Source organism: Nycticebus coucang, chromosome 15, assembly GCF_027406575.1.
Source record: "Nycticebus coucang isolate mNycCou1 chromosome 15, mNycCou1.pri, whole genome shotgun sequence".
Taxonomy (NCBI): domain Eukaryota; kingdom Metazoa; phylum Chordata; class Mammalia; order Primates; family Lorisidae; genus Nycticebus; species Nycticebus coucang.
The window spans coordinates 83,776,623-83,802,026 of record NC_069794.1 but is presented as its reverse complement, the minus strand read 5'-3'; the positions used below and the strand labels follow the sequence as shown (position 1 = coordinate 83,802,026).

The 25,404-nt window shown below is 33.6% G+C and overlaps 1 protein-coding gene across 9 annotated transcripts in view; it reads right to left on the bottom strand.

Moving 5' to 3' along the window:
- PDS5B (PDS5 cohesin associated factor B) overlaps positions 1-25,404 on the bottom strand; it is a 191,079-nt gene that overhangs the window by 67,834 nt on the left and 97,841 nt on the right. For all 9 annotated transcript variants that reach the window (XM_053563584.1, XM_053563581.1, XM_053563576.1 and 6 more), the window contains 6 exons: positions 23,640-23,785; positions 20,030-20,181; positions 18,699-18,812; positions 11,984-12,065; positions 3,791-3,839; positions 1,289-1,428 (listed from right to left, as the gene is read on the bottom strand). In XM_053563584.1, coding sequence (XP_053419559.1) covers positions 1,289-1,428; positions 3,791-3,839; positions 11,984-12,065; positions 18,699-18,812; positions 20,030-20,181; positions 23,640-23,785 — 683 coding nt within the window. The remainder of the gene's footprint in view (positions 1-1,288; positions 1,429-3,790; positions 3,840-11,983; positions 12,066-18,698; positions 18,813-20,029; positions 20,182-23,639; positions 23,786-25,404) is intronic.

Genomic DNA, 25,404 nt, shown 5'->3' with positions numbered 1-25,404 from the left:
AATACAGAAGGACAAAACTAAAGCATTAATAAACACTGACAACAGTAAATATTTTCATTGACTTGCAAGAGAATAGGATTTTATAAGCAGGACACCATAAGCAAAAACTATGAAAAGAATACTGACAGACTCAGCTAGATGAATATAGAAACTATGGTAGCCCAATGACATAAACAAAATGAAAGGAAAATGTACAAGTGACAGAAAATTATACGCAACCTAACAGACAACACCATTATAACAAACTAACAAACAATAAGATAAAAACAAATATGATTTTATAAAAACAGGCCACCTTATAAGCATACAACTTACAAAAGAAATATGAATGGTCAGTAAACCAAAGGCAGAAAAAATGGTCAGATAACTAGCAAGCAATAAATATGAATCCATCAAAATAACTTGTTTGTTTTTATTTGGTGTTTGTTTCCAGCAATGATCCTGGCCAATATTGTTATGTGTTAGAAAATGGTCATTATCATTATTGGTGATTAACATAAGACTAATTCAGTTCTGGAGAACAATTTACAAATACATATTAAAGGTTTTATTTATTTTTTTGAGACAGAGTCTCACTATGTCGCCCTCAGTAGAATGCCGTAGCATCACAGCTCACAGAAACCTCAAACTCTTGGGCTTCTCTTGCCTCGGTCTCCCAAGTAGCTGGGTCTACAGGGGCCTGCCGCAACACCCGGCTATTTTTTTGTTGCAGTTGTCATTGTTTAGCAGGCCTGGGCCAAGTTCAAACCTGCCCACCTGGGTGCATATGGCTGGCGCTTTAACCGGGCGCCGAGCCCATATTAAAAGTTTTAAAAATGGAATTTTAACCCTTGCAATTGTATTTCTTGAAATATATCCTTGAAACAAAGAATCAAGATGTTTACCTATCAAGATATTAATTATATTGCTCTTCATATTAATAAGTGGGAAAAAAAAACCTCAGCATATAATGTAACATGCTACTCAAAAAATTGTGTGTATATTCAATGATATGCTATGTATGTAGTTATTAAGTACTATGAAAAGATTAATGAAAATTAAGTAAAATGTTCAAAACTAAGTTATATAATCTGATTTCAGAAGGATACATACATACATATATATATACACATCAGACTATTAATAGCAATTTGTTTTATAGAGAGATTACAGTTTACTTATACTGTTATTCCTATGATATCTTCTAAATTCTGTATAATGAATAAAGTTACTTCTCATACAAGTAGGGGACAAAAAAAAAAGGTGTGAGGATTTATTCAAAATTAGCTCTTTTAATTTCTCCCCTTACCACACAACCTTCAGCCTGCTTGCAGGAGCATGTTGGACTAACTAGTACTTCTAACTGTTTTCTTATTTTCTCATCATCTTCCAACACTTGTGTGAATTTCTTCATAAAATCTTGGGCCTTACCCGGATCCGGCAAATTCCCTTAAAATAAATTAAAATCCAATTAAAACCCAAAAACCTTCTCAATGAAAGATCGATATTTTTTGTATTACTTTAATAATCCTTACCTATAAATTGTTTAGTTTAAGGAATTGTGAAAACAAATTCATCAGTTAATTTTCACAAATAAAATACGCTCTCTAGAAATAAAAGCAAGATCACTGTGAAGAGACATCTACACAAGGAAAAGGACTGAACCAGGTATATCTAAAAAACTCCTTATAACATTTAAAAGCATTAAATGTCAATCTGAATAATACCAATTTTATTACTGTCCTTTTGAGGTTGTTGCATACATTTTTCTCTTATAATTCACTGAAAGAAATTAATCAGTAAGTTTTCCTTTTAAGAAACTATTTTCCTGTATTTGTTTATTGTTAAACCACCAGAGATAATTCACATACATACACATGCATGCACATACACAAACATACCAAGCAACATATTCCAGGGTTACTACTGCTTATGTCATTACTACATGAAAAAGGATGATTCTTTGAATTAAAAATGATCTTTATACTGTTCTAATGTGTTTATGTATCAAAACACTTATGAGAACTAACAAAATGTTGATCCTAATATCTTTATTTTTGGCAACTTAACTGTTATAGAAAACCAGACTAGGATAGTTCTAACAACAGCATATTATAATACAGAAGTATAAAAAATACTAGGAATTCAACTGAATCTTAAAATATGATACAGTACACATGCCGTCTTTAAGTTCACACACAACTCTGAAATGTTATGTCTTGGCAAGAATGACTGAATGTAGTAAGAATCCATTAATACATTAAATGCTTCCTTACATACTATAGCTTTTTTATGTTTCCGTAATACAAAAAAATCAACTGCAAAGAAAAAGAACCACATTACAGTAAAACAAATAAACATGCTCTCTTATAGAAGATGAACTAAATATATACACAATGAGGGCAAACTGGGGAAAAATGCTAAAGCAGCACTTAGCAATCCGTGATCTAAAGATCACAAAATGCACTATTTTCACATAATTTTGGAAAACGTCACTTTCCAGCCCTTTCACAATAAACAGACATCTCATTAAAGGCTAAAACAAGACTATTTGAGAAAGCAAAAGAGTGGGGACAGAAAAAGAAGGAAGGTAGAAAACAAAAAGGAACCTTTATTCAGCATTCTATAAAAATATAAGACCACTGGGCGGCGCCTGTGGCTCAAGGAGTAGGGCGCTGGTCCCATATGCCAGAGGTGGTGGGTTCAAACCCAGCCCCGGCCAAAAAAAAACATATAAGATCATCAAACATCTTTCTCACAATACTGTTAACACCTGCAGAATACTAGCATTCCTCAGAAAAGGATCTGGGAAATACTGTACTTGATGGAAGAAAACTAATGGGGGGGTGGGGGGTGGGGGAGGAAGTAGAATATAGCGAATGATTTCCTGCCGGGGATAGCATCCACAGCCAAACTACTGAGGAAATAGTTATAAAAAATCAATAGCCCAAAACAACTTGCTATAGCAAGTTATGCCAGGAAAACTAAAACTAGTTTACCTGGGAATGAAAGATATTTGGTTTTAAAGTTATACTCTTGATAAACTCTTTTCACTTAATCAAAAACCCAGTGAGTTAGGTTTACTATAACCATCAGAGTCTTAACATTATTTCCATACACATCTTGGGATATTTAGTATCTCAGATCCATCTTAAAATCTCTTCATTTTAAGTTCAGTAGAAGCATCCCTCCAGGTATTCCTGATTATCCCTCTGTCCTTATGCAATACACAGTGATCTCTGAGATGAAAGGAAAAACAAACCACCTGCAAAAACAGCTACTTTTTTGAGCTTTAAGTCAGTGACACCTCTCCCATGACAAAATAAGACAAAAATTAAAAACCAGTCAACTACTTTTCTCTACTTCAGTACTCAACAAAGGAGATAGGAAGATATGACATACAATCCTTTAGTATTTACTGTTAAATGCAATTAAATAACATTTTTATTTCACATCACTTAAATCAAAAAAGCAAATTAATGCATTTTCAACAAAGCTATTATGTAGTTATTGGGTACACCCTTTACTCTAATTTGAATCAAAGTGAAATTAGCTTCAAATAGATTCACATTAGAGCAAGCAACACCAAAGCAGTTTTTACAGTAAGCTTATGTAATGATTTAAATAAATTTTCAAAACTAAATTTATATTCTAAACCCTTTCTCTAACACTTGCTAATATAAGACACTGAAGAAAATTTAAGATTCCTAAGTTGTCATAGTCCATCGTGACACTGATGAATCACTTTTAATTATAATAAATATTGTAAATAGATTTTAAATTTATATTATATAGATTTAAAATAACTTACTTGTAATAACCATCACTTTTGAAAATATGGCCTTGACACTGGCATCTGTCTGTAAATCACACAAAAAAATACAAAATTAAAATTCCCTTACAAGAATAAGAATTTTCATCACACTCTCAGATTATTAGGAAAGCATAACCTACTAATCCTCGAGACTCTTGCCATTACCACCTGTATCTTTGTTTGGCTATTTTTAAACTCTAGATCAGCGGTTCTGAACCTGTGGGTCGCGACCCCTTTGTAACAGTAAAACTACATCCTGCATATCAGATATTTACATTATGATTCACAACAGTAGCAAAATTACAGTTATGAAGTAGCAACAAAAATAATTTTATGGTTGAGGGTCACCACAACAAGAGGAACTGTATTAAAGGGTTGCAGCATTAGGAAGGTTGAGAACCACTGCTCTAGATAAACCAAATGGGAGATAGAAGTAAACTGATTCTCCACTGTTGTCACCTCTTACCTTAGTGTTTTGTCGGCCCCCAAACAAAAAACAGACTGCTACACTACATTTTGGGATAGGTAGATATTAAGTTTTTCAGTGCAGAATTAACAGGGAAACTAAGCTTAGAAAAGGTACAAACACCTGGAAAATGTTGGCTTTCAAGATTTTAGTCTTATTTGAAACAAAAAGTTGACATAGGTCTAAAACCCTGATTTGAGGTGTTTCTAAAATTTTAGGTCTTAGAATTACAAGGCATAGTCATGAAGCTTATGGGCAAGACTCTGGAGAAAGACAATTAAAAAAATGTCACTGATGGGTATAAGAGGTGTATCTAAGAGTGCTAGATACAGGTTGCGTCAGGGTAGCATAATTTCTTTGAATGAACATGCTTACTGCATTGCACTGCATATAATATATTCGTGTACAACTGCATGTAAAGTTCCATGTACAAAACATGTTTCTCAGAATGTTGATTATTTGCTGAATCAAGGTAGTGTTGTTTTAAAGAAGAAAAATGAAAAGATGTCACTGAGCAAGTCTGTTTAAAATACTGAGGTAGATAAAGACTGAAGTAAAGGCAATGAATGACATAACAAACCATCTCTATAGAGAACAAGCTTGCTAAGAGGAAGGCAAAGGATAATGAAGCACAAGAATTAATTCCCAAATATTTGGAATTTGGCTGTCAAGAAGCAGATCCATCCTAATTAGCACAGTGGTTAGCAAAATTTTAGAAATAAAAATAAAGCAGCAGCTAACCCAGATGGAAAAGAAACAGCACCAAAAAAATGTACTACTGGAAAACTCACTTTTAAATAACACTGAGCATATCAATTTAGTTATATAAGTAGAAAGAAGGATTTTGTTTCTGAGCTAATAATTAAAAAGGGACTTAACCAGGCTGAAAAATGAAGGAAAAAAATACATAACTAATTGTAAGTATCTAAGAGTTTTCTTAGTAAAATAGAAAGAAATATAAACACCTCAAAGTTAATCATAGCTTTATATTTTTTCTAACTATAACTCTATAATGTCTACTATAACTTTTAGTATGAAGTGAATCTTAAACAATTAGAAAAAACTATTCTTCTCACATTAGAATTCCAATTAGGGGTACTATTATTTTGTCCATTCTGTTTTCTTTTCAATTCTACCACACACGAATAAGAATGCTCTCTTTTTAACATGGATAAGTTGGTAATTATTTTAAGACAAGCAAGAAGAAAATTCTGCAAGGCAGAAGGTAACTAAATGTCCTAAGTGAACTGAAATTATATTTTGTGATTTCATGATTTTCACGACTGAGCAGCAAAGTGATAAGATCTAAGTTTTTATCAAAAGGTAAAAGGAAGAAGCTCCACCAAGTACATCAATTTTAAAGGAAGAGTAAAAGTCAAAAACAAAGTTATATCTGATTACAACCTCATATAATCATGCTTGTTCAACATACAGTATTACATATTTAACAAAATACCTAAAATCAGTAATAATTTTATAAACATGCATATATGAATGTCTCATACTTTTAATTAATACTTTTATATCTTTGCCCAGAGGAAGTACATTAATATAGCTCTAGGTAACAGAGGCACTTTATCCAGAGATTACTGAGTGAAATACATTAATTTACTGCATTATAACACTGACTGAAACACACTAATGTAAATGGGTTTAAGAGAAAGGAAACAGCAGAATCATTAAATTAGTTTTAAGTCATTTATTTTAAGACAAAACATTTTCTGAGGTTCAGTATACTTAATAAACATAGAAAAATTAAACTATATTTAATAAAATATAAATGGGGCTGGGCATGGCGGCTAATGCCTATAATCTAGCACTCCAGGAAGCCACAGTGGGAGGATCACTTGAACTCTGCAGTTCAAGATCAGCCTGAGCAAAAGTGAGGCCTGTCTGTACTACAAATAGAAAAGATTAGCCAGGTATTGTGGTAGGCACCTGCAGTCCCGGCTACTTGGGAGGCTGAGGCAGAAGGAATTCTTGAACCTACTAGTTTGAGGTTGCTGTGAGCTAGACTGATGCCATTGCACTGTAACCTAGGCAAAAGACTCTGTCTCAAAAACAAAACAAAACAAAACATGTAAGTATTCAAACCTGCATTATACACTGACCAGCACAACAGACACACCAATGTAAAACTATCCAAATGCTGTAGTTCAGAACCCAGATACCACAATGGATCAGGCTGTAAAACAAAGCAATCAAGTTCTACTCAACAGGATGAACAGATCAATTCTTTCAATAAATGCAAATGAATTGAACTCCCCTCTCAAGAGACATAGGCTGGCTGAATGGCTAAAAAAAATACAAGCCAAATATCTACTGTCTCCAGAATATACATCTAATCAACAAGGACTCATTTAGATTCAAAGTGGAAGGATGAAAAACAATATTCCATGCAAATGCAAACCGAAAGAAAAGTTGGTATAGCCATTCTCGTATCAGATAACGCAGACTTCAAGACAACTAAATTGAATAAAGACAATGGGCATTACATAATGGTAAAGGGGGCAATTCAACAATAACAATTCTAAATATTTATGCATCTAATACAGGTGTGTCAATATTTATATTTACCAGATTTATAAGGCAAACCATACTAATCTAAACAGAGTGATAAATAATATCCTAATACCTGAAGACTTCAACACCCCACCAACAGAACTGGGCACAACCTCCAAGTAGAAAATAAATAAGAAACATAGGATTTAAAGTAGCTAACAGACATTTATAAACACTCTACCCCAGAACTACCAAATATACATTCTTCTAATTAGCTACAGAACATGCTCTAAGACTAATCACATCTTAGGCCACAAAACATGACTCAACAAATGAAAAAAAAAAAAAAAAATTATACCAGGCATCTTCTCAGACCACAGTGGAATAAAATTAAAAATCAACTCTAACAGAAACCATTCTACACAAAGTTACAAATTAAACAACCCACTGCTGAATGATTATTGGGTAAAGAAGGAAATCAGAACAAAAATCATGAGATTCTTCAAACTAAAAGACAAAAGGAAAACAAGTTGCCAAAATCTGTGGGATTCAGCAAAGGCAATCCTAAGAGGAAAATTTGTAGCCTTAAATGCCTATATCAAAAAACCAGTAAGATCAGAAATCAACAATCTAATTAATTGTCTCAAGGAATTAGAAAAGGAAGAATAAACCAGTCCCAAACCCAGCAGAAGAAATGAAATAACTAAGGAGAGAGCAGAACTAAATAAAATCGAAAACAAAAGAATTATATAGAAGATTTAAAAAATTGGTTCTTTGAAAACAAACTTTAAAATCAACAGACCTCTTGTTAGATTAATCAAAAACAGAAAAGGAAAAACTTCTAATAAGGTCAATCAGGAAAGAAAAAGGAGGCTCCACACCCATAGCACAGTGGTTATGGTGCCAGCCATATACACCAAAGTCGGCAGGTTCAAACCCAGCCCAGGTCAGCCAACCAACAATGACAACTGCAACAAAAAATAGTCAGGCCTTGTGGTGGGCGCCTGCAATCCCAGCTACTTGGGAGGCTGAGGCAAGAGAATCACTTGAGCACAAGAGTTTGAAGTTGCTGTGAGTTGTGACGCCACAGTACTCTACCATGGGCGACATAGTGTGACTCCTGTCTCGGAATAAAAAAAATAGAAAAAGGAGATATTATCACTGATACCACGGAAATACAAAATATCACCTCTGAATACTATAAAAACCTCTATACACATAAACTGAAAAACACTGAGGAAATGAACAAATTTTGGAAACAAATAACCTCTTTGGGGTCAATCAGGAAAAAAACAGAACTGTCAAACAGACCTATATCAGATAAGGAAATTGAAGCAGCAATAAAAAAAATCTTCCAATGAAAAAGAGTCCTGGACCAGGTGGTTTCACAGCCAAATTTTACCAGACCTACAAAGAGGAACTAGTACCTAAACTACAGAAATTATTTCATTACATTAAGAAGGAAGGAATGCTCTCCTACTCATTCTACAAACCCAGGATCCCTTTGATACCAAAGGAGAAAACTACAGACCAATACCCCTTACGAACACAGATGCAAAAATTCTCAATAAAATTCTAACAAATTAAGTTCATCAGAACGTTAAAAAAAAAAAAAATCCACCAGGACCAAGTAGGCTTCATCCCAAGTATGCATGTTTAGCACAACATACACAAATCTAGAAATGTGACTCACCACATAAAAAGCAAAAACAAAGACCATACAATTATCTCAATAGACAATAAAGAAAAAAATATTGATGAAATTTAGCACCCTTTTATGAAAAGACTGCTTAACAAAATAGTCATAGATGAAACATTGTAACACCACATATGACAAACCTACAGCCAACATCATATTGAACTGGGAAAAACTAGAAGCATTCCTGCTTAGATTTGAAACTGAACAAGGTCGCCCAGTGTCACCACTTCTACTCAGTATAGTACTAAAAGTCCTAGCTAGAACAATCAGACAAGAAGAGGAAATCAAGGGTATCCAAATGGGAACAGAAGAGGTCAAATTATTGCTCTTTGTTGACAATATGATCTTAGGTCTAAAAAACCCAAATATTCTGCCAAGAGACTCCAGGAAGTGATAAATACAGCAGAGTCTCAGGATACCCAATCAATGTACACAAAATCAGTTGCATTCCTATACACCGACAACAGTCAAGCTGAGAATCAAATCAAAGACCCAATACCTTTCATAACAACAACAAAGAAAATAAAATACCCAGGAATATATTTAACCAAGGAGGTGAAAGACCTCTATAGGTAGAACTATAAGTTGCTGAGGAAGAAAAATGCAGAATATGTAAACAAATGGAAAAATAGACATGCTCATGGATTGGCAGAATTAACATTGTCAAAATATCTTTACCACCCAAAGTGATTTACAAATTGAATCCAATACCCATTAAAATACCAATGTCATTTTTTGCAGAACTAGAAAAACTAATTTTTGTTGCTTTGTGTAGAACTGGAAAAGAGCCTGAATAGCTAAAGCGATCTTAAGAAAAAATAACAATCATGAGGCATCACTTTACCGGACTTCAAACTATACTACAAGACTACCATAACCAAAACAGCATGGTAGCAACACAAATACAGAGACATTGATCAATGGATCAGAACAGGTATAAAACTATCCTCATATTGCCATCTGATGTCTGACAAAGCAGACAATAATGTACACTGAGGAAGAGTTCCTATTCAATAACAGATGCTGGGGAAACTGGGTAGCTACATACACGTATAAGACTGAAACAGGACTGTACATCTCATTACTCACAAAAAAATTCAAGACAGGTAACAGACTTAAATCTAAGGCATGAAACTAAGAATTCCAGAAGAAAATGTTGGGAAAGCTCTTATAGATATTGGCCTAGGCAAAGAATTTATGAAGAAGACCCCAAAGGCAATCACAGCAACAACAAAAATTAACAAATGGGACTTGATTAAATTTAAAAGCTTTCTGCATAGCCAAGGAAACCAGCAATAGTTAATAGCCAACCTACAGAACAGAAGAAAGTATCTGCATGCTATACACTGAATAAAGAGGTAACAACCAGAATCCATAAAGAACTCAAGCCAATCAGCAAGAAAAAATAACGAAACAACCCCACGAAAAAGTGGGCAAAGACACGAAGAGTAGGTTTTTAAAAGATAAAAAAAAAAAATGGCCAATGAACAAATGAAAAAATATTCAGCATCTCTAACCATCAGGAAAATGCAAATACCACAATAAGGTATCACCTAACTTCAGTAAAAATGGCTTTTAACAAAAAATTCCAAAACAACAGAAAGAAAGAAACATTTATAAACTGTTGGTGGGACTGCAAAACTAGCATAGCTTCTATAAAAAGTAGAGATACCCCAAAGAACTAAAAGTAGGCCTACCATTTGATCCAGCAATCCCGCTACTAGGTATTTACCCAAAGGAAAAAATGTCATTTTATCAAAAAGACACCAGCACTCGCATGTTTACTGCAGGACAATTCACAATCACTCAAGTGCCAAGCCAAGTGCCCATCAATATATGAGTGGATTAGTAACATGTGGTATATGCACAGCAAAGAGTACTCCTCAGCAATAAAGAAAAAATGTGAACTGATACCTTTGTAACAACCTGTATGGAAATGGAGACCATCCTTATAAGTGAAGTTACACAAGAACGGAAAAGCAAACACCACATATACTACTAAATTGGAAGTAACTGATCAACACTCATGGACACATTTGGTAGTAAAACTCAATGGAAATCAAGCAGGTGGGAGAGGTAAAATCACACCCAACAAGTATTGAACATTATTCAGGTGAGCGGCACCTGGCTTAAAACTTTGGCTCAAGACTGTAAAAAAGCAACTCATGTAACCCAAAACATTTGTACCCCCATAATATTTGGAAATATAAAAACAAAAAAGTAAATTAATTAAACAAATACAAAAAGATTATTGTTATCCTATAAAACAACATACTACTCAAATGTAAGCTTCAATTAGGCAAACGAATGGTATAAAAGGCCTTGCTGTAATTTGAAAGTTTAAAAAAATAGAGGGTCGCTATAAACCACTCAAACAAATGGTATTAGTTTATTATTGTTTGGGCAAGTGAACAATTTATGCCTAAGGAAACATATAAAATTTTCTCCCCTTATGAACTGATAGTGTTCTATTGATGCCTGCCTTATGAACATGAGCTATGAGGTGTTATGTGTTGGGAGGATGCTTCAGAGGGATCACTATAGACTGAAAAAGAAACAGAGTAATACACACACTATATTATTTTCCCCAAATGCAATTTAAAATGACAGACACTGCTTTTTATGTGAAATATGTCTTAAAACCTAGAATCATTCTAATGTCCAAAATAAAATGATACATCCACCAGAAGAATAACACCATTAAATTATAATTACGAAGATCAAGAAGTACATTGAAATCACCATAAATATTAGCTACAAGCAAAAATCTCAAGATAGCTAACTATAATTACATGATTACTGAAACTACTAAAACCACAAGAGTATATGAAGATGTCAAGAGCATCTTAGGGGTGGGCAAGATACAGTGTGATTTTACCCTATTTACAATACTTCCAATAGTTATTATTTCTTTATTATTTTTTATTTGAGACAGGATCTTGCTCTCTCACCTGGGTTAAAGTGTAGTGGCCTGATCATGGCTCACTGTAACTCAAACTTCTGGGCTCAAGCAATACTCCCGCCTCAGCCTCCAAAGTAGCTGGGATTACAGGCATGCACCACCACACCCAGCTAATTTTTCTAAAGACAGGGCCTTGCTCTTGCCCAGATTGGTCTGAACTCCTGACCTCAAGGGAGCCTCCTGCCTCAGCCTCCCAGTGTGTTAGGATTACAGGCATGAGCCACCACATGCAGCCTTATTTATTTTAAAGCCATAACCCCCCCACACCCTTAATTTTGAGGACATACAAGCACATTCTCTTTCCTACTAGGCAACACCTTTTGCAGATACAAACATGTAAAATTCTCTATATTATGTGTAATACGTTTCTTAAAAATTAAGAGTTTAAGAATTTATTTTTTTTTTTAGTTTTAGTTTTAGAATTTAAAAATCATAAGTTCTACAGTCAGAACTCTTCCACACAGAATTATTCAACACACAGCAATAACGGGAAATGGTAACTAATACTTGTGTTTTACCAAGCACAACATCAAAAAATCTTTTTCTTTGAAATTAACTTACCTTGGGTTGCTTAATTAAGTCAAGCAAATCCTTTACTTGATGTCTAAGCAGATTTTGACATTTCCACATTTCATTCAATGCTCTGAAAAACACAAAAATGTCAATTTAAATAACAAAACAAGATAAAAATCCTTCTAGAATATTTCAACTAAATAATTTGTTTTAAAGTTTCAAATTATAAACGTAGATGACAGAGATGAGGTAAAACACACGGAGGGAAAGAAATGAATAACATATAACATTTACACATATATAAATATAATATATAATAGCAGGATCAAAAGAAAGTAAATAGTAGTGGTTCCTTTGTATAAAAATAGGGAAGATCTATCATTATTGGGAGCATATAGGTAAGCCAAGGAGCAGGAATTAACTGGAGAAATAGAGGAATAACTAGTGGAGTAAGGTCATATGATAGGGTAAAATGAAATACAAGACTTAGCCATGAGAGAATAGCGATACATTTTCTTTTTTTTTTATTTATTTTTTTATTTTATTTTATTTTTTCTATTAAATCATAGCTGTGTACATTGATATGATCATGGGGCATCATTCACTAGCTTCACAGACCATTTACCAAGGATACATTTTCTTATAACAGCAATCTAGTTATATTTAAATTTTAAACTGTATGGAATTATTTGTGCTATAAGTGAATACTGTTTTTATATGGCAAAAATCCTGATGTCCTCTTTAATAGCTACATTGTTCTCAAGGAGAAATTTAAATCTAAAAAGAAATTGGACAGGTACTTAAGAAAATATGTGTAAATCATAGAGAACAATTAGCATTAGTATTAGATTACAGAATATCAGAACTACACATTTTAAAATTTTAAAGGGAAATTTCCAAAAAGAAAAAAAATGTATTATTCATCAGTTTGTTTCCAATTACCTAAACTTTTATTGTCTATTACTACACATATGAAGCAATGACAAAATAACAGTAATACAATATAGAAGCATATAAAACCTTTTCCTTTCATAGACCAGACAATTGTTTAATAGTTTTGTATTTTCATACTCTTCTTTAACAATGTTTTTAAAATGCCTTTAAATTTTTTCTAAAGGAAATACATTAGTTTAAATATGGACACTTAAATTCCTTTGTAGTGGTCACTTCGAAATGATACTGGTGAAGCCAGTATTAGTCCATTTTCATCTTAGAAATTAAATTCTAAATAGCTATACTTTACTATTTTCAAGTTACTAAGTTCTAAAATATAAACATTGAAAGCAAGATGATCATTCTCTGGAGGGCTACAAAAATCTAACAATTAAGTAGGAGTTACATAATTAATTTTCAAAGAAACAAAGTAGCTATCTGTGAAATTACTTCTGAAGTCCAAAGTCAATGTATACTCTTTCTTCTATATACTTCATCATTACAATTGCTGAAAAGCCAAAATTTTGAAAGTTGTCTTCATTTAAAGAGGAAATTATTTTATTAATTTAAAGATGAAATTGCAAGAGATTCTGAAGCCCATTATAAACTATTATGGCTACAGCTTAAATCCAAAAGTGATCATCACTAAGAATTTATATAACATATTTAAGAAGACAGTCTTCTGAAGTACTTCAATAAAATTATATTAAGCAGCAGGGCAATTTGTCCTTGTTTACTGCCTTTTTAAATAGCTCTTTAAAAAAGGAAAGAAGTTATAGTGGGAGAAGCAATATTGCAACAGGAAAGCAAATATTGATTTATTTAATCATAGGATAATTTCATACTTGTTATCTGACATTTTAAATAGACAACTAATTCTCTCAGTAGGGTTTCTCTTTGTTACCAAATAAAAAGTTTGCAGCAATTCAAAAGAAAAAAGACAGTTACCATTTGGTTTCAGTAGGGGACCTGATCAAATGTTGAAAATAACCTCTCCTGGACAGCACCTGTGGTTGGGTGGGTAAGGCACCGACCCCATATACTGAGGGTGGCAGGTTCAAACCCAGCCACGGCCAAACTGCAACAAAAAAATAGCCAGGCATTGTGTCGGGCGCTTGTAGTCCCACCTACTCAGGAGACTGAGGCAAGAGAATTGCTTGAGCCCAGGTTGCTGTGAGCTGTGATGCCACAGAACTCTACCAAGGGCGATACAGTAAGAGTCTGTCTCTACAAAAAAAGAAAAAAAAAAAAAAAGGTAAGAAAGAAAATAACCTCTCCTCCAACCTTCTAGTCCCAGGTGAGCAAATCACCCATCTGACTCAAAAGAACAAAACTATCCTAGATGCAAACCTGCTCAATGAAAGAGAAGATCACAGTTAAGATACCTACTACTGTCTCCTAGTCACTAAAGGAGTGCTGGGAAACCTGTAGGAGGTGGAACTACACACTGTCATCAGATAATACTCAAAGTGGCCTCTATTCTCTTTTTCTTTTGCAGTTTTTGGCAGGGGCTGGGTTTGAACCCGCCACCTCCGGCATATGAAGCCGGAGCCCTACTCCGTTGACCCACAGGTGCCGCCCTATTCTCTTTTTCAATAATCAAGATACACAACTTATTTAGGAACTGACTCAAAACTTGTTCTCATCAGGAAATACTTTTGTCTTCCCGACAAAAAGTACTCACAAAATAATTGATTTTTTCAACAAGGAAGAATCTCTACCAAACAAGTACTCACTGGGAACCTACATGATAGATGGCTACTTTTATAATTCTTTTTCTCCACCTACAAACAGCATCTATTCATAATATTTTTATAGGCCTCTTTCAAACTAAGTAGAGGTCATTCAAATGACTTTTTAAAAGACCATAAAACTATAAAAAAGATCAGTATTTTCAGCGTTCAGGAAAATTAAGGATGTAAGTTAAAAACTGATAAAAATTAAGATGTCTGATAATACAAACGAGGATGCAGAAACTCATGAACACTGGGAGTAATGTAAACTAGTATAATCATGTTGGAAAACAATTTGACAATAGTTCACAAAGATGCAAATGCACATACTCAGTCAGCACTTCTGCTCCTTGTTATATACTAGTGAGTCCAAACCAAGCCCATTACAATCTCCTAAAATGCTTTTCTGAAAATCCTAATGCCCAAACTATACTACAGACAAATTTAATGAGAATCTTTGAAGGAGAGACTTAGTTGCAGGTAGTGTTTAAACCTTCCCAGGTGATTCCAGTAAGTAGCCAGATTTGAGGAGCATCTGTAATCATACCTTAGAGATATCCTCCAAGTATATATCCTAAACTATAAGTGTTCATAGTCACTACTTGAAATAGTAAAAAGAGAGAAATAACAGAAATGTCATTTCCATAGATTCAAATTTCCAAGTCAAAATAATGGAATAAAATGATGGATTAATGATAATGTAATTCTATACCACAGTGGTATGAATGATCTACAGCTTTATATCTAATATTACAGTAAATCTTAGCAACAAAACAAAGAAAAAGACTATATACACAATTATTTGACTTTCACAAAATTCAAAACCAAGCAGAAATATATTAGTATTATTGAGGAATATATACAACCTACATTCACAGGAATATACACACATATGTTAAAACAAGTTTTTTTTGGAGACAGAGCCTCAAGCTTTTGCCCTGGGTAGAGTGCTGTGGCATCAGAGCTGACAGCAGCCTCCAACTCCTTGGCTTTAAGCAATTCTCTTGCCTCATCCTCCCAAGTAGCTGGGACCTCAGGTGCCCGTCACAACGCCCGGCTACTTTTTGGTTGTAGATGTTATTGTTGTTTGGCAGGCCCGGGCTGTATTCGAACCCGCCAGCTCTGGTGTATGTGGCTGGTGCCTTAACCGTTTGAGCTACAGGTGCTGAACCATGTTAAAACAATTTTCAAAAAGGAAATGAGAAACACAAAATTAAGGCTAGAGGTTACCTCTGGAAGGAAGAAAGGATGAAAAGTAAAGTTCACAAGCTGGGTGGTAGAGTCAGATATTTTTTTTTTTTTTGGCCGGGGCAAGGTTTGAACCCGCCACCTCCGGCATATGGGACCGGCGCCCTACTGCTTGAGCCACAGGCGCCGCCCAGAGTCAGATATTTTTATTTTATTACTATGCTTCATAACTTACCTAAATGATTTTTAATGGTATTATATAAACTACTAATATGTTGGTAAGTATTGAGTCAGTCAGTTCTAAAAAGGTAGTTAAAATAAAAATCATTTAAAAATAGTATGTATGTACCTTAAATATTTTATCTTAGATAAATATCCATTCATTCACCAATCATTTTATAGAATCAAAGCCTTTTGAGTTCTGGTCCAGATTAGAATCTATTTTCAACTCCCAGCAGCATTATTTTTCAGCATATCTCTTGTGAACAGCACTGTATTTTACTTTTTAATCCAGTTTACTTGCCATTAAAATGAGTAAAATCTGGTATGTTTAGTTTTTTTAACTATTTATAATCTGTGTTTCTGTGAACTGTTATTTTTCTTTTTTGCTTCTGGTATCAAAATTTCATTCTTTTTTGTTCTTTTGGATTTGGAAGCTGTACATTCTAATTCTATTCTTTTATGGGTGATGGTTAAACTTCTAACAAGAACATTTGACTTATGGTCTAATTAATCAACATGTCTGCCTTCATACTTACATGATAAAAGAAAACAACACTTTAACGCTAATTATTTACCCATCATCTTATTTGTTGTTATCTGATAAGGTCCACCTAGTATTCACAAGTTCATGGTATCAACCAATGAGAAAAGCAGGCAGGGTAAGAAGGTCCTAGAGGCCCTCCTGCTTTGCCCAAGCATGGCAGGGCCACAGGAGAGAAGGTTCCAGGGATACTCAGGAGAGTTCACATGATGGCTAAATAACAGCCTAGATGCTACCTAGTTTTTAATACATACCTCACCTCTTAAAAAGAAAACTATTATGCCATGCTTGAACAGATTTATAAAAATGTTTGAAATGTTTGCTGTTCCTTGTATTTTATTTCTTCTTTCTAGATTTAATTTTCTTTTTTACATCCCACCTAAATTCTTTTTAGAATTTTTTTTCAAGTAGGATCTATGAGTGTCAAATTCTCAAGTTTTGTTTCAAAATGTTTTTATTTAATTTTCACGCTTGAATAGTAGGTGAGGTGAGTCAAGAGGTTTAAATTCACTGAGATTGCCAACAGGTTATTTCAAATAGGATATATATTATATCCTATTCCTATATATCATATATATATATCTATTTCTGAAAAGAAATCTCCAAACTAATCTGCTAATGGCATCAGCAGCAGGCAGGAATTTAACACTGAAGAATGAATCTAAAATGAACAAATGGCACTAATTTGTTAAACCTCAAGAAAAACCCAGTCATTAATTTTCTGTTTTTGGTGAAGTGTAAATGAAAGCAGTCATAAAAATACCTACCAAAACAGTTAAGATGCAAACCAAATGTTTGTATTTTCTAAACTGTTGAGCTGTGAAATATAGATATACATATATATAGAGAGAGCGCGCGCGCACAAGCATGCGCATTTCATCTAATCTAAGAGGCCATAAGAAAAATAGCCATCGATTAAACTATGCTGAACCAATAATTTTAAGATACATTCCAATTCCAGATAAAACATGTATGATGTAAGTAATTAATATGGTAGTAATATATTTTACTATATGTAATAGAAAAAAGAAAGGCTTTGGAACCAAGAGGAACTGAGTTCAAATCCTGGCTCCCTCTTTACTACCTGTATGTGACTTTGTACATATTAATCTCTGTGTGATTCAGTTCAAGTTGTGTGAAATAGAAAAAGTATCACTTAAACCAGAGTTGGCAAGCTTTTTCTGCAAAAAGTGAGCCAGTAAATATTTTAAGCTTTGTGGGCAATAGGGTCATTCATGCAACTACTTTTTCAATGTAGTGTAAAAGCAGCTAAAGATAACATAAATTCCAGTGTCTAAAATACAGAAAGTAGGAAGAATTGTATATTTCTACCTTCTACAATCTTTCCCCTAACATTTCTACATAAAATATAAATAGCACATATAATTATTTCCATGGAAGAAATGAAGTCAAAAGTCCCATTAAACAGTGGTACAAATAAAAATTATATAGAGCTCATCAGGCATCCAATTTCTGAACATTAAATCCCCAATGGCTATAAATTACATTTGCTGGAATCGTAAAGGTCAACACTTCCTAAAACCTGAAGCAAATCTCTAAGCCTCAATTTCCTAACCCTCCATATGGTTCAATTAAATTAGTAATGTTTTTTCCATGTCTAAAATGCCAATTCCCTATCCACATACTCAAAAGAACTTTTTGAATGAAAGGTGGTAATAAAATATCTTTGTGCTTACCCTTATGCCAAACTACATCGTATTGAGGCTATGCAGCACAAAATTTGTACCCTGTTGCCCTACATCATAACACAAATCATTACCAGGTGAGAGTAAGATCATATTTTAATAATATGGACCTTCCTAACACCTTAAGGAAAACAAAAATAAGAAAGAATAGGAACCTCAACATTTAAGACACTAATATTAAAATCTAGAGAGAAAAAAATGAAATACTAAATGATTCCATGTCAATCAACTCGACTTTTCAATTGCTTACAGTGGCTTAATATGTTGACGGCAGTACTTTCAAAAACACAACCAAGTACTTTATTGTGACTTGACTCTTCATATAACATTTTCATTACATAGTTTACACTTAAAGATTCAGTTACTTAGGGCATTTTTTTCCATAAAATCCAATATACTGTGAAAGATAAAAAGAATAGAGCTTGACATGTAAAACATACTTCACAGCATTTAAATCCAGTGTGGCATACAAATAATATAAGCACTTCATCCGTTCTGTAGTTTCCAAATTGTGAGGAACCATGTATTGAGCAAAGATCCGTTCAACAAGTAATCTATGGAAGAGCAGAGAAGGCACTATATTGATTTATCTAATGTATTAAATTTGAATATAAAATTCCAAACTACATAAAGATACATGTTTTAGAAGTTCCTACTTTCCTCAGTAGAAACACAATTTGCAAATCAAAACCTTCTTTCTGCAAACACAGGGTCCAAAACAGGATTTAACTAAATGTAATGAAAACAGCCCTAGACCCAGCTGACTACCAGCTTCATGACCTTGGAAATGTTATTTATCAGAGACTTAATTTCCTTACTTATATAATAAAGGATTAAAAACTACACCAACTTCTTCCAAATGCAAAGTTCTAAATTTCTGTTACGTTAGACTACAAAGACATTTTTAAGATTCTTCTGAGCTTGCACAGTGATCATCATGAAAAAAGACCTGGTTAAAAGAACTAAAAAAGGCCTATAAAAACATAATGTAAATCTGTTTACTGATGCCATACTCAAAAAGTCTAAAAACTTCAACTTTAGAAAAATAACTATGAAGTATCTTTGATAATGTTAACCAAAGATACTCTGTTTCTAGCTTCTGTATATTTAGTATTTTAATATGATCTATTGCTTCTTAGTTTTCTCTTAGTTTCTCATTCTGATCCATAGGCAAGATCATTTGACTTCTGCTAATAATTTGTCAAATCACTTCAGACTGTAGTAAATAGTAAATACAATTCTGTTGTAAGCAAAATTTACAACGTTATTAACTACTAAATAATTGAAATCCATACAAGATCCAACTTTAGTATGTAAAGAAAAAATACTAAAGTTATATTCACATGTGTTCTAATATAAATTTATAAACTGTTTTTAGCCTTGAATAGGGATTGTTTTTATTCATGACTACAATCCAAAAGATTTGTTTTTACTTGAATTTTATTTAAAAATATTAGAAGATCCTATAACACGATTATACATGAAACAAAATTTAAATTATAACAATACACAACCCTGCTTTTAGATATTATTCTATTCAAAAATAGTGTTATGAAATGAATGTAAAAACTGTAATTGTCCATAACGTTATATGTATATTACTATTTCATTTATGGTTTTGATGGGAAGGAAAGTAATCATTCACTACCATGACCTCATAGTAAAAACGGAGGAAACAGTTCAAAGTAATACAGAATACAGTTTGTGTAAAACAACAAATCAAGTTATTTGACTCAAAGTCACCATGTAACATACAGTATCCTTAACTTACCTATCATCAATACTATTTTGATAATATATATGTAGCAATTTGTCTTTGATCCATGATATCTGTTTCGCAGCATCTTTTCCAGCTGCTGATTGTAGAGAATATTTCTTATAAATCTGGGCAAGTCCCATCATGGCTTCTTTGCGCACTCTCCACTTAAAATTTAAAAAGAAAGTTTCTTTATAATGTAAAACAATGCTTCCATTACATAAATTTCAGCCTGCTTTTCTAGTTTTCATTTTCCTTCCCTTGATTCAATATAATTTCTTTAGGCCTCAGATACTCAGTATCAATTTATAATTACTGTATTTATGAAAAAATGCAAATACCATGTATTTCTAATACGTAAAATACAGGAGATACATCTACTTGCATTAAGAACTTCAATGCTTTTACATCTAAAACCCGTGACCTATCCCTAAAAACAAAAGTCACCCACAATCTACATAACATCACTTAAAACTGGTAAGAAAATGCAAGCTACTAAATGTAAAAAGGGAAAGGCAAAATTGAATGGATAATAGTGTAACATGTAAAGACAAAACCGAACAGGTAATGATGACCTATTCCTCATAATCTTTCTCTAAATCATGGTCTGTATTAAGCATATTTATGCTATTATTAATAGTAATAATAACTCAGATGCATATTAAGGCAGGTATGACATTGGCCTTATCAAGTACTGAATGTAAAGACAATATCAGTGGTTCATTATAAATCTCAGAATCAAGTTCAAGTATAATGAAAATGTATTTGACTATTTTTTTAAACAAATACTGTATATTTGCTACAGTGTATCTAACATTGCTTAATTATCGTGGAATCAGTTTATTCTTTCATTTTACAAAGACTGAACAATAATTAATACGAAGTTAGTAATGCTTAGAATGTCGTGAATTTACAGAGATAATTCATTTTTTTTTCCTTTTCAATCTGTCAGTTATAGCGATATTCTTCCCTTGGTTTTTGTTTCAATTAATTACAGTAGATTAAGAATTGTCCTTATCTCATTCATCTACCAACTACATATTGAAATAAGTCTTTGAGAAAGCCTTACTCATTTTAATTTGTTTGTTAAACTTCTTATCACTAACACCCTATGTTATCTCTAAGTCTTAATTCCTTGGATTGCTGCTTCAAAAAGAATTTAAAGATACACCACTGTTGCTGGGACAGTGACTCACACCTGTAATCCTAGCACTCTAGGAGGCAGAGGCAGGAAGATGGCTTGAACACAAAAGTGCAGCCTGAGAAATAATGAGACCCTGCATCTACAAAGAAACAGAAAAATTAGATGGGGATGGTGGCACACACAGATAGTCCCAGCTGCTTGGGTGGCAAAAGGAAGAAGCTTGAGCCCAGGTGTTTGGGGTTGCAGGGAGTTATGATCAAGCTACTGCACTCTAGCCAGGGCAACAGAGTAAGCCTTGTCTTGGGGGGGTGGGGGGGGATACATTTTCTAATATTGCCAAGAACATGTATATAGTCAATTATTTTTCAGTGCTCAATTTTTATAGGAATGAATAGAACAACTCTACAATAATTCAAAATACATGTGATCCCAACAATACACAAAAACTAAGTCTAGCTACTTTAATGCTCAGAAGGCTGTTGCCCTGTGTATGGTATAAACATACTTTTCCTTCTTTATACTTTTGGCCCTTTTCAAAATAATTTAATAGCCCAATGAAATAGTCAATACAAAAATTTATCAGTTAAAATAAATTTTCCTATATATAGATTTGGAGGGAAAACCATGTAATTTCTGCCATTTACCCTCTAAACATTAACTGGCATTATAAAAGACAAAATCAAATAACGAAAACAGCATAATCAACCTTATAAGATTGTTAAAATATTTTAAAGTATTTACCTAGTGAAACCTATTCCCACTACCAATAGGCCTCCCACCCTCTTTGCTTATTAACCCCTAAATAAGTCACAGAGTCTCATCCTTCACCAAAATTATTTGTAAGTCTTTAGTCAGTAGAGCCTATACCATGATGGAAAGGCAATCAGGTGGTGGGGAAAATAAATGTTCACCGAAATGTTTCTAGGCAACATGGAATACAAACTTAACATGTCACAACTCCTTGCTTCAGAAGCTCATATTAATGAGTGCAGCTAGCAGATGCTCATTCAAGAAAGATGCTCATTCAAGAAAGTTAGTTTGAAGTCATAGAGATAGGCTAGAAGCCCACTGCTCTGTTGGGTTTAGCTTTGCCAACTTAGAAACATCTTTCTATTCCATGTTAATATAATAAAACCAGCTAGAGGACTACCAACTTGTACTCACAACACAACACCCTTGAAAGAAAAGACAGAAAGAAAAGAGTCGGGTGGCGCCTGTGGCTCAAGGAGTAGGGCACCGGTCCCATATGCCGGAGGTGGCGGGTTCAAACCCAGCCCCGGCAAAAAAAGAAAAAAAAAGAGTCAACGATTTCAGACAAGTTGTGTCTGAGGCTTTCACAAAAGTCTCTTATCATTAAAACTGGTATACAAGCCAAACATTAGACTATTCTACCATTAAGAACCAGACGATTCTACCGTTAAGAATCATCTTATTTTTAGGATGAGAACAAATACTCTTAATAAAGGAAAACTAGTAAAGTTCAATGTAACAAAAAATAAAACAATCTCATAAGTGTAATTTTAAAAAATAAAATGCTTTCTCCCCCAAAAAGGGCTAATGACATTTTCTAGAGCTAATCAGCATTTTCTATTTAAATACTATTAAACTTCAAGTATTAAAAATAAAAATCAGCTCAGCGCTTGTAGCACAGTGGTTATGGCGCCAGCCACAAACACAGAGGGTCATGGGTTCGAACCCGGCCCAGGCCAGCTAAAACCAATGACAACTACAACAAAAAACAGCTGGGTATTATGGCGGGCACCTGTAGTCCTGGCTACTTCAGAGGCTGAAGCAAGAGATCCACTTAAGCCCAAGAGTTTGAGGTTGCTGTGAGCTGTGATGCTACAGCACTCTATCAAGGACAACATAGTGAGACTCTGTCTCAAGAATACAAAATAAAAAATAAAAACCAGCATGAGGGAGAGGGAGGCGGGAAATACAGGAGCAGTGACCAATGATGCAACTATTTGGGGCAGTCTTCCAGGGAAGTAAACAGTAACAAAGGCTCTCTGCATGGCCACTGAGTCTCAGGTTTCTAACCCTCCTCTCTCAGGCCCATCTGTGCATGTCCTTTTAAAATCCAGTTTTAGCCAAGAACCCACTAAGTCAGTAGGAACCCCACCCCCACAATGACTCATCTGATGACCTTCCTTACTCTCTGCCATCCCCCAGGGGATATCTAGTCACCCTGGCCTCTGTCATCAGCAAGAGTCCTTTTGGGTTGGTTTGGGTCAGATTCCTCCAATGCAGTTTTCCTCTTAGTAATTTTCCACCCACTGACCCCTACCCTGTTCCTTGGCTGTGAATTCCCACTTGCCCAAGCGTATTCAGAGTTGAGCTCAATCTCTCCCCTTCACCTGAGAACCCACTGTGGGGTCCCTGTACCAACTGCAATGGTCCTGAATAAATAGTCTACTTTAAAAATAAAAATAAGAAATAAATGAAAAATACAAACTAGTAATATCATTCTTATTTACTTACCCGTTTGTCTAATGTTCTCTCTCTCACAAAATTAAGTAAGTGATCATTGACCAGAAGAATATCCTTTTTAGCAGCTGTAACTATAGACACAATAACATCATGTCTAATAGCTTCCTCAGGGTCATGTGACCTCACTTTCAGATACTCTGAAAAAAAATTTTCTCTGATTAAAATGGAAACTTTAACAATTAAAATGTTTTAAAAAACTGCATTAAGACATATGCAAATAAACCTTAGCAAAACCAAAACCTAAGTGGAAGGTTCAATGTTTAAGAAAACTAAGAGCCTGGAAAGAAAGAAAAAAAAAAAAAAAGGAGGAATACTGGTCCTTCGGTCAAATTACATAAGTTATAACGAATAATAAAATGTCCCTCCACATTTGGTGTACATTAGAAGTTGATTAAGGCATTCCTAACCTTATTAATTAAACAAACCATTTAAATGAACCAAGAGGTATATTAACATTTCATTTTGGTCTCCTTTAAATGGATAAAATGTTCAAGTCAAGTGTACTACTAGGAAAAGACAACCGTATTCCAGTTTCTGTACCTTAATTGGGGAAACCCTGTTTTAGCTTACTGAAAGAATAAAACTGACACAGTGGCTTCCGTGAAATAGGACAATGAATACCATAAGGCAATTCCACTTAACTGAACTAAGAAAAGCCAAGAGGAAGACAGAAAAAAATGAAATAAGATTTAACAATTATGAGTAACTAGAGTAGGTTCTTAAAATCAAAAACATAGAATTCACATCTGACAGTAAGTTAGGGGGAAAAAACCCCACTTAACAAATTTCAGTAATGATATTGTAGGCTTAAAGAAGAGGTAGTCCAACTAAGCACAAATTTAACAAATAAAATATTATTCATCTTTTTTATTATCATCAGACCAGTAAGATAAAATTCACTTGTTTGAATTTGGGTTAATAAAAAAAAAAAAAATTGCCATGTCTATACACAAACACTGATTGTGAGTATATTCACTACATAAATTAACACTTTTGCAAATAATTAAAACAAAAATATCCATAAAAACCACTGCCCAGGTCTTAAGTCCCTTCTATTAGCATTAGTAGAGCATTCTCTACTAATAGAAACTATTCTAAAAATGAGAAAGACCATTATGTTAACAAAAAAAACTTCAAAAGAAATTTGCAAATGTTACCTTACCTAACCTAGTGAAGTTTTTTAATATTATGACTACAAGGGAACATGTTAAGCATATCTGAAGTTCATTTCCCCACCAAGATAAATGCAGGAGTTTTATAACTCACTGTACTTATTTCATATGTAACTTATTATGACACATAATGTTATAATGACACATGTGTCATTATTTTGTGTCAGTAAGAAAAAAAATACTATACCATCAACTTTAAGATATACCTCAATTTCCCTACAACTAGTCACTCATACTAAACAAGTGTACATAGGAGCCAAAAATTTGCATAAAGAATAGTAAGATCTCCAAATTTTTCAGAGGTACCTTTTAGCCAACCACACAAAGAGGATGAAGAAAAGAAAATCATACAACATATCAATGTGAGTATTCCTCTGAAACAGAAACTATATACTATCTTAAGTAAGCAAAACATTCAAAACAGTAAAAACTAAAGGTTACTGGTGAAATTTATCCACATTTGAAGCATATTTTAGACAGTTTTGAAAAAAATCAAAACATCAATTTACTACTTAGCCATTAGTAAATGTCTGAATGACTATGGAAAAAAATACTTAATTTTTTTAATACTCTAAGAAAGAAAA